At 49.4% G+C, this 9,711-nt stretch overlaps 1 protein-coding gene across 1 annotated transcript in view; it reads left to right on the top strand.

Moving 5' to 3' along the window:
* The first annotated feature begins 6,082 nt into the window (after positions 1-6,082).
* LOC138999850 (zinc finger protein 91-like) overlaps positions 6,083-9,711 on the top strand; it is a 48,837-nt gene continuing 45,208 nt past the window's right edge. Inside the window, exon 1 of the mRNA XM_070402062.1 lies at positions 6,083-6,195. Within this exon, the coding sequence (XP_070258163.1) occupies positions 6,181-6,195 (15 nt within the window). The 5' untranslated portion in view covers positions 6,083-6,180. The remainder of the gene's footprint in view (positions 6,196-9,711) is intronic.

Raw genomic sequence — 9,711 nt, 5'->3', positions numbered from 1 at the left:
TACAGCGGTTCCACATCGCCAGCCCAGCCTGGCCCAGCACTGTCCTGCCCGGAACTCGACTCCGCCCCCCGAGTGCATCCCTCCTGGATGCTAGGAGCTGAAATCTTCAGCCTGCTGGATTGGGCTCTGTACTTGGTGCCTCTGCACATCCTACTCAGTCTCAATGCTCTTCTTTCTATGCGAGGAGTTGAAATCTGCAGTTTGTTGGGTTGGGCTCTGTACTTGGTGTCTCTGCACATCCTACTCAGTCTCAATGTTCTTCTTTCTTTCCTTCCAGTTGTAGAGCTTCCACTGGGCCAGCTTTCCCATGGTTCCGTATGATAGCTGTTTGTCCTATAGTTGGTAGTTTCGATGTTGTGGTGGGAGGCAGCACGCACAGGTCTCTTCCTTACGCCACCATTTTGGTTTTCCTGGGTCTGCTTCTTGAGTGTGTCTCCCATGGATGCGAGCAGTTGAAGTCTGCGATTTGTTGGGTTAGGCTGCAAAAGCACAGGTGGGTCTTTTTGTGCACCTGGCACAGCTTGGATGGGGATGTAAATTGATTAGGGCAGGGTCTCAGGGAGTCGCCATGGCGGAGCAAATAGCACTGGCTGTGTCTCTGCGGCCCCTCACCTCTCCGGGACACCGGGGCTTCTCGTCCCTCAGTGCTGGCGAGCAGCCTGTGCAACAGAGCCTCCCTTGCTTTCTGACCGCTTCAAGGCCGTGCCACCTCTCCCCGTAGGGTGTGGTGCCTCATGATCCTGCCCGAACCAGCTCAGTGGACTTGAGAGTTTGTAACAGCACAGGTGTTTCCTCTTGTGCCTCTGGCACAGCCTAGATGGGAATGTAAATTGAGTAGGGCGGGATCTCCGCGGCCCCTCGCCTCTCTGGGACACAGGGCCTTCGCGTCCCCAGTGCTGGCAAGCAGCCGCGCGCCAGAGCCTCCCCCGCTTTCTGACCGCTCCAAGGCCATGCTGTCTCTACCCCTGGGGCCTGGGGCTTCACAGACCCGCCAGAACCAGCTCAGTGGATTTGAGAGTGTATAAAAGCACAGGCATTTCCTCTTTTGCCTCTGGCACAGCTTGGATGGGGATGTGAATTGAGTAGGGTGGGGTATCAGGGAGTCTCCAGCTTGGAGGAAATAGCAATGGCGGCATCTCTGTGGCCCCGTGCCTCTCCGGGACACCAGGACTTCATGTCCCCCAGTGCCGTCGAGCAGCCGCGCATCAGAGCTTCCTTTGCTTTCTGACCACTGTAAGGCTGAGCCGCCTCTCCCCGTGGGATCTGGGGCCTCAGAGACACACCCCGAGCAAGCCCAGAGGATTCGAGGGTTTGTAACCGCTTCCGATTGAAAAACAAAACAAAACCGAGCATCCAGTTGCAGCCCGCCTGGCATGTGACTGCATACCTCTGTTTGTTACGCTTCCGTAGCTCCCACTTAGTCTCACTGCGCTTCTTTCTTTTCTCACAGTTGTAGATCTCCCACTGGGCAAACTTCCCCATGGTTCTGAGTGGTGGTTGTTTGCCTCATAGTTGGTAGTTTCAATGATGGTTTGAGAGGGCAGCACGCACAGGTCTACACCCTACGCTGCCATCTTGTTTCTCCTTAAGAGCCTTTATTAAGCTGGCCAGCTGACTACAATTGTGTCCCTCCCGTAGGAGCCTCACAACTTGCAGTGTTGACCGAGAGTACAGCAAGACCTTTTATCTGCAAAGACTTCAAAGTATTTTTTGTTTTTTTTTTTTTTTTAAAAAAACTGCAAAGCGGTTCATTAGCCGTTCCTGGTACTGGCAGGGTAAAAAGTTTACGTAAAATTAACCAGCAGGGTCACACCTGGCTGGGTTCAGTCATAACACATTCCTTTTCTAGTGAGATAATTAGCAATTTTTCTCTCCCGTGGTCCCTGCCCCACAGCCTACTCAGTAATTCTTTGTCAGGCCTCTGCCCTATCACATTCCCTACTGGTCTTATGCCCGAGTCAAATCTTTGATTCAGCGTCCTCCTCTAAGATTCTGGAGTATTGGGTGTGTAGGACCATGGGCTTGACAGCTTGGATTCGGTCTTGGATAAAATTGAGGACACACCTGAGCAGGCAGGGACCGAAAATGAGACCTACCATTAGGAGAAGGAGGGGCCCTGCCACAGTGGATAGGAGGGTTGTGAGCCATGGGGACCAGAAGAATAAATTCTCATACCAGTTCCCCTCTGCCCTACGGGCCTCTTCTCTGTCCATCAGCCATTTCCTTAACTGACTTAAACTTTCTCTGATTACTCCGGAGTGGTTAGTGTAGAAGCAGCTCGCCTCCCCTAATGCTAGGCACAGTCCCCCTTGTTTCAGGAAAAGTAGGTTGAGTCCCCTCCTGTTCTGTAAGACTACTTCAGCTAAGGACCCTACTGATTCCTCCAACTGTCCTATAGATTTTTCTAGGGTACTCAGGTCTTGGTCAATTTGATTACCCAGTTCTTTGTAATTTTGATGTCCTCTCACTAGGGCGGCTGTCCCTACCGCCGTGGATCCTGCAATTCCGAGTCCTACGAGTAGGGGAACCAGGACCGGGGCTCTTAATCTGCCGAGGCTCTATAAGGAGGTGTTCCCTTCCTCCTTCCCCTGAGTAATAATACACTTGCGGCATGGTATAAGTTAGGACGCAGAGCCCTGGCAAGGGCCCAGTCTGGAGGTTTAGGGAGAGTATGCAAGGGGTGATTCCAGTGATGCATGCCCACCAGGTACCATTTGGGGCAACCAGGTACCAGGGGGCCCGGATCCTGGTCTCTCGGTAAGTTGGAGTGTCCGGTTACAATTTTCTGCATAGGGGAAATCGGGGAGGGAGTAATTGGCAGATGCGACACACAGCCCAGCTCCAGTAATATCACCTAAAGTTAATGCCCTCCTTCCATTTCCCCATGCACATAGTCCCGGGGTTTCTGCATCTGCGGACACGTGAACATGGGCCGCATTTGCCCCAAATGGAGCTGAAGCTCCGATCCCTACGTAATAGGGGGGCTCGGGGTTGAGGCACAACCAGCAGTTCACAGTAAGATCGGACGCACTTTTGTTCAGAAGTTGGAACGAGGCTTCCAGCGGCATGAAAATGTCTGGTTGCAGCGGAGCTCTACAACGCGGAGGCCAGGTTACTGCACCCCGGCGACTTGCCTCAGTCTTTGATGATGGTGGTGGCGGCTCGTCACACGTGGGGCCGGGCTTGGTCTCCTGACCTCGGGTAGCTGAGGGGTCAGGGGGCCAATTGGGTTGAGCGGTCGGGGTATTTCCCGTCGCTGGATAGTAAATAGTACCCCAGGGTCTGGTCCAGAGACATATAGCCTCAATCCCCATGTCTGTCCCCCGGTCCAGTCTTTAGCCCAATTGGCCACTGGTTTGATAACAATGGGGTTGCAGTTTCCAACAGTACAGTTCCTTTCTGGGGCCCCTGGCCACACCTGTCGGGTGAATCATATGTCCCTGTCCTGAAGCTTTGGGGGCCATTGGGCATAGGTTTCACAGCCCCACTGTCCACAATAATAATCCTCCTGGTCTCCGCACTTCAGAAAGGGAATCCTGGGCTGGCGCGGGCAGACATATAGGGGAGTATGCCATAGTTGTTGCTCAGTCCCTCGGGTACCCCAGCCATAGAAGGTTGCGGCCCTGTGTGTAGCCATTCCCCCGGGGATCCCCAGCTGCGACCCAGCTGGGCCCAAATTCATGAGCCTGGGTCTGTCCTGGGGCAGGTTCCAATCTTCCCCGAAGAGGCTACACAGGTCAAACCGGAGAGTCGGTTCACCGGTGCCTGATTCTCAGGCCAGGACTACCCCGTCCGTGGAGCGGATCACCTCCCAGGCATAATGTGGGGCCTGGTGGGAAAGGGGCTTACCGAACCTCCACATGACAGCGAGCAGCAGTAGATAGATCATGATGCAGGTACTAGTTTCACTTTCAGTGGGTCCTGGGTTAGTTTCACTTTCCACCTCCGGGGGCTGTCACCGCTGTCAGCAGCCTTCCCTTGGGTGCAATGGATCCAGTGCCTCTTTCCTGCAACTTTGATGGCGGTTGGAGTGCTCAGCACCACCTGGTAGGGTCCACCCCATCTAGGTTCCTGGCTGCCAGGGTCGTGATGCTTCACTCAAACGCAGACATGATATAAAAACGACAGAAATATGACATGAAAACAACAAAAACATGATATGAAAAAAAACATAATATAAAAACAACAGTGATGCAAACAATGACTGATAAAGTGATTAAACTTATTCTAAAATCTCCCTGTACACCACATTAAGAGTGAAAACACTTTCAGAGTGCTTGGCTAATTTCCCTTGTGATGAAGTTTTTAGAACTTTAACTGTAACGTCACATGCTCTTCAAACTCGAGAGAAAGCAACATATAACTGAGCATGTGCGAAAATGGGTTCAGGTAGGAATATGCGTACTTTGTCTAGAATTTGTCCTTGTGATATTTTTAAATATATATTTTCTTGATTTTTTACAGAGAGGAAGGGAGAGGGATAGAGAGTTAGAAACATTGATGAGAGAGAAACATAGATCAGCTGCCTCCTGCACACCCCCTACTGGGAATGTGCCTGCAACCAAGGTATGTGCCCTTGACCGGAATCGAACCTGGGACCCTTCAGTCCACAGGCAGAGGCTCTATCCACTGAGCCAAAACGGTAGGGCTGTCCTTGTGATTTATTAATAGTCATCACAAATGTTGGCATCACGAGAAACTGTTGTCGAATCAATTTAAATGGGAGGCCAGTGTCAGATGGGGACTAATTCTTGGAATCAGAACAACCTCTCCCTCCCTCTGCAGATCTTGGTAATACTTCAGCTTCAATAATGTTAGTTCGTAACCTTTTACTAATAAATCTGGTACCATTACAAAGACCCCATTTACTACTGAGATTTCTCAATGGCATGATGATTGCACCCACTTTCAATTTTAATTTATGAAATGGCATTCCTGAAGAAGTAATGCTATTAAGAAATTGGATGGGAAAATTTTCCTTTTCAGCATCATCTGTGGAATCAATGGAATTATCACTCAAATATGTGTGAAAATCTACATCGAGTATATCCAAATTTTCTTCATTTAATTTTTGAACATGCTCATGTTTTGGACAAAGAATTGCACGTTTATTATCTATAGCAGTGGATCTCAACCTTAGCTGGACATTAGAATCACCGGGGAATCTTTTTAAAATCCTGAATTCTGGGCCTCATCCACTGGAAATTGTTTCTTTGTTATGGGGTGGGGCCATTACATTAGTAACATAGAAACAAAATTTCCACAGGATGAGGTTAGCCAGCCTTGGGCAAACTATGGCCCTCGGGTCGGATCCGGCCCCTTTGAAATGAATAAAACTAAAAAAAAAAAAAGAAAGACTGTACCCTTATATGTAATGATGTTTCCTTTTAATATATATTAGTTCACACAAACACTCCATCCAGGCTTTTGTTCCGGCCCTCCCGTCCAGTTTAAGAACCCATTGTGGCCCTCCAGTCAAAAACTTTGCCCACCCCTGGTAGGCTCTGGCTTAGGTTCTGGCCCCGCCCCCATCGCCAAGTCGCTCAGCTCAGGCTCTGGCCCCGCCCACCCCGCAGGGAGGCGCATGCGCAGCTCCTTGCAGACGCGGAAGCAGCTGTGGATGGGAAGGTGGCGGTTCCCCCTGAGGAGGGTGTTTGTCTTCAAAGCTGAGGCTCCCCGTCCCCCTCCCCGCAGGGAAGGCTGAGGGCGCTGCCGGCGCTGAAGTCCGTGTTGGGGTCCCCGCCCCGGAGCCTCTCTCAGCGGTGAGTCCGCGTCCCGGGAGGCCGCGCGGTGCGGGCGCCACGTTCCTTTGGGAGGAAACGGAGGCCCGGCCCGGGGTCTCTCCGCCTGTGGCTGAGGTAAGGGGTGCTCTGTGGGGTTGGGGGTTCAGCAGAGCAGCACATGTGCTCATTCCTGTAGGAGTTTGTGGAAGTGTTTGACACATGAAGACAGAAAAAAACACCTCAGTGCGGTCTCCCTGTAGGAGCTCATTGTTCCTGACTCTCTCCTGTGACAAAGGACAGGAGGGGGTGTCCTTTTCCTCATTTCCAGGTCCTTCTGACTGAGTGTGAGGGGAGCTGATTAACAGGCTGTGGGGACGCCTTTGAAGGCACATTCTGTGACTCCTCAACATATTGTCTCCTGAGGAAACAACCCAGACCCCATCAGGACCAGGACCAAATGGCTGCTTCTCAGGTAAAAGATGTGTCCGGGGTCAGAGGCTCTGTTTGCTTTTCCTCTAACATTTGTTGATATATTTGTCTTTCCCTCGGGCCTGTGTCCCCTGTTACACTCTGTCATGTTACCTACAACTAGCTCATTCTCAGTGCTGCTTTTCCCTCTAGTTTGTCAACCCTAAACCCCTCTTTTTGTCCCTGCTCTTGCTCCCCCAATTCTTCCCTCTGAACTGATCTGTCTGAAGTACCTCCCCTTTGTTGCCCCCACTTCTCTTCACCAGGACCTCTCTCCCTCTTAGCTCCCCTTCATCTCTGTGAGGCTCCTTCCTCTCTTCCATATTTCTCTACTTCTGTTGTTCTTGCCTTTGCAGGTTGTTTTCCTCTCCTTATTTCCTTCCTTTTTTCTTGTGACTTTCAGCACCAACAGTTTCTAAATTTCCCTTTCTCTTTTTTAGTATTTGTTTTTCTTGATTTCAGAATGGAAAGGAGAGGGAGAGAGAGGTAGAAACATCAATGAGCAGACAGAATCATTGATCAGCTGCCTCTTCCACACCCCTCACTGGGGATCAATTCTGAAACCTGGAGTGTGGCCCAACCAGGAATGGAACCCTGCCCTCCTGGTTGGGAGGTCAGTGTTCTACCTCTGAGCCTCTATGGCCCGGCTATATTTCTCTCCTTTTTCACAGAGCCTTCTCTGCCTTCATTTTATGCAGCCTCCACAAGGTCAGGAAGCATTCCCACCTTTAATTAATGACTCTCAACTACTCAAAACATCCTTTTTATGACAGATCCACCTGGAAAGGCATCCATGTCTAACATCCCTTTTGGGATGGGGTCAGAGGCTCTTGTGTCTTGAAGAAGGGAAAGGCAGGTTTTAGGTCCAAGTGGCTGCAGCATCAGCTCATGATCGGGAGTAAGAAAATGCACATTTTACTGCTCAGAATAGCTCAGCAAGTTCTTAGTGAAGAGTAAATAATAAATTGAAGAGACTTGATCACTAGATTAGGGCGAAAGTTTTGGTACCTAAATATACTGTTAGCTTACAGAACATGAGAGGTACCCGTGGGTTGGCACTTGCAAGAATTAATGTTTATTTGTGATCATTTCCACATAATGATTTCTTTATTGAGGTATTTTTGGCAGTAATGTCACAGCAGTGGTGACCTGACTTTCCGTGTGCCTCAGTCACCGGATGCCCATTGTCTCAGTCCACCTGATGATCACGTGGCAGAGATGCTCCCTTTACTGTAGAGTTAATAGTCTCCCTTTCTCAGGAACAAGGATGTAGTAGCGATTTAATGAAAGTTGTGGGAAGACCATCACTTCACATAAGGAAATGTGCTTCTTCTAAGTTTGTGTTTGCTTTGGAAAATGAAAGACTTACTTTTATTTCCTACAGATCATTGGCTTTTTCACGGGATCTTTAAACAATCAGACCTTGATTCTTTAACTTTTCATTATATTCTATACTCAAATCAAAGACATACCCTACATGATCACTTTTTGTATTTTCTAGAAAGTTTCCAAGAATGATATTATTAATGTACAAGAGGCCCAGTGCACAAAAATTTGTGAAGTCTGTGGCGGAGCGGGGGCCCTTAGCCCGGCCTGTGCCCTCTCGCTGTCTGGGACCCTACGGGATGACCACCTGCTGCCTTAGGCCCACTCCCTGGGGTAATGGGCCTAAGATAGCAATCAGACATCCCTCTGGCAGTTCTCTGGGGATGTCCACTTGCCAGCGGGGAGCAGACCTAAGCTGCAGTCAGACATCCTTAGCGCTGCTGAGGAGGCAGGAGAGGTTCCCACCACCACCACTGTACTGACAGCCATCAGCCTGGCTCGTGGCTGAGCAGAGCTCCCCATATTGGAGCGCACTGACCACCAGAGTGCAGCTCTTGCATTGAGGGTCTGCCCCCTGGTGGTCAGTGTGTGTCATAGTGACCAGTCATTCCCAGTATTTCTGCTGTTAGGGTCAGTTTGCATATTACCCTTTTACTATATAGGATAGAGACCTGTTGCACGGGTGAGGGCTGGCTGGTTTGCCCTGAATGATGTCCCGGATCAGGGTGGGGGTTCCTCTTGGGTGCCTGGTCAGCCTGGGTGAGGGGCTGATGGCTGTTTGCAGCTGGTCACACCCCCTTCAGGGTAGAGGTCCCCACTGGGGTGCCTGGCCAGCCTGGATGAGGGGCTGATGGCAGTTTTCAGGCTGGCCACACCCCCTTTAGTACTGGGGTGCCTAGCCAGTCTGGGTGAGGGGCTGAGGGCCATTTTTAGGGTGGCCGGTGACTGAAGCTCCCAGCCTCTCCTTTTTTCTTTTTTTTTTATTCTGGGATTTACCTTTTTTAAAAATATTTTTTTTATTGTTTTATTGCTTAAAGTATTACAAAGCGTATTACATATGTCTCCTTCCCCCCCCGCCCCCCCCTTTGACAATCACCTGGCTTCCTGTACTCCCCAGTGTCTTATGTCTATTCTTATGCTTATATGCATGCATACAAGTCCTTCGGTTGATCTCTTACCCCTCCCCCTCCCGCCCCCAACCCTCCCCAGCCTTCTCTCTGTAGTCTGACAGTCTGTTCAAGGCTGCGTTGCCTCTGTATCTATTTTTGTTCATAAGTTTATAATGGTCTTTATTTTCCATAAATGAGTGAGATCATGTGGTATTTTCCCTTCATTGTGACTGGTTTATTTCACTTAGCATAATGCTCTCCAGTTCCATCCATGCTGTTGCAAATGGTAAGAATTCCTTCTTTTTTACAGCAGCATAGTATTCCATCGTGTAAATGTACCACAGTTTTCTTTTTTTAAAAAAATATATATTTTATTGATTTTTTACAGAGAGGAAGGGAGAGAGATAGAGAGCTAGAAACATCTATAAGAGAGAAACATCGATCAGCTGCCTCCTGCACATCCCTCACTGGGGATGTGCCCGCAACCCAGGCGCATGCCCTTGACCGGAATCGAACCCGGGACCTTTCAGTCCGTAGGCCAACGCTCTACCCACTGAGCCAAACCGGTTCTGGCTGTACCACAGTTTTCTAATCCATTCATCTACTGATGGGCACTTAGGCTGTTTCCAGATCTTAGCTGTGGTGAATTGTGCTGCTTATGAACATAGGGGTGCATATATCCTTTCTGATTGGTGTTTCTATTTTCTTGGGATATATTCCTAGAAGTGGGGTCATGGGGTCAAATGGGAGTTCCATTTTTACTTTTTTGAGGAAACTCCATACTGTCTTCCACACTGGCTGCACCAGTCTGCATTCCCACCAGCAGTGCACAAGTGTTCTTTTTTCTCCACATCCTCTCCAGCACTTGTCGTCTGTTGATTTGTTGATGATAGCCATTCTGACAGGTGTGAGATGGTACCTCATTGTTGTTTTGATTTGCATCTCTCAGATGATGAGTGACTTTGAGCATGTTTTCATATGTATTTTGGCTTTCTGAATGTCCTCTTTTGAAAAGTGTCTCTTTAAGTCCTTTGCTCACTTTTTTTAAAAGTATATTTTATTGACTTGTTTACAGAGAGGAGGGA

Source organism: Myotis yumanensis, unplaced genomic scaffold (assembly GCF_028538775.1).
Source record: "Myotis yumanensis isolate MYYU_CA2020_CCGP unplaced genomic scaffold, mMyoYum1.0.hap1 SCAF_23, whole genome shotgun sequence".
NCBI lineage: Eukaryota > Metazoa > Chordata > Mammalia > Chiroptera > Vespertilionidae > Myotis > Myotis yumanensis.
This window is presented reverse-complemented; position numbering and strand designations above follow the sequence as displayed.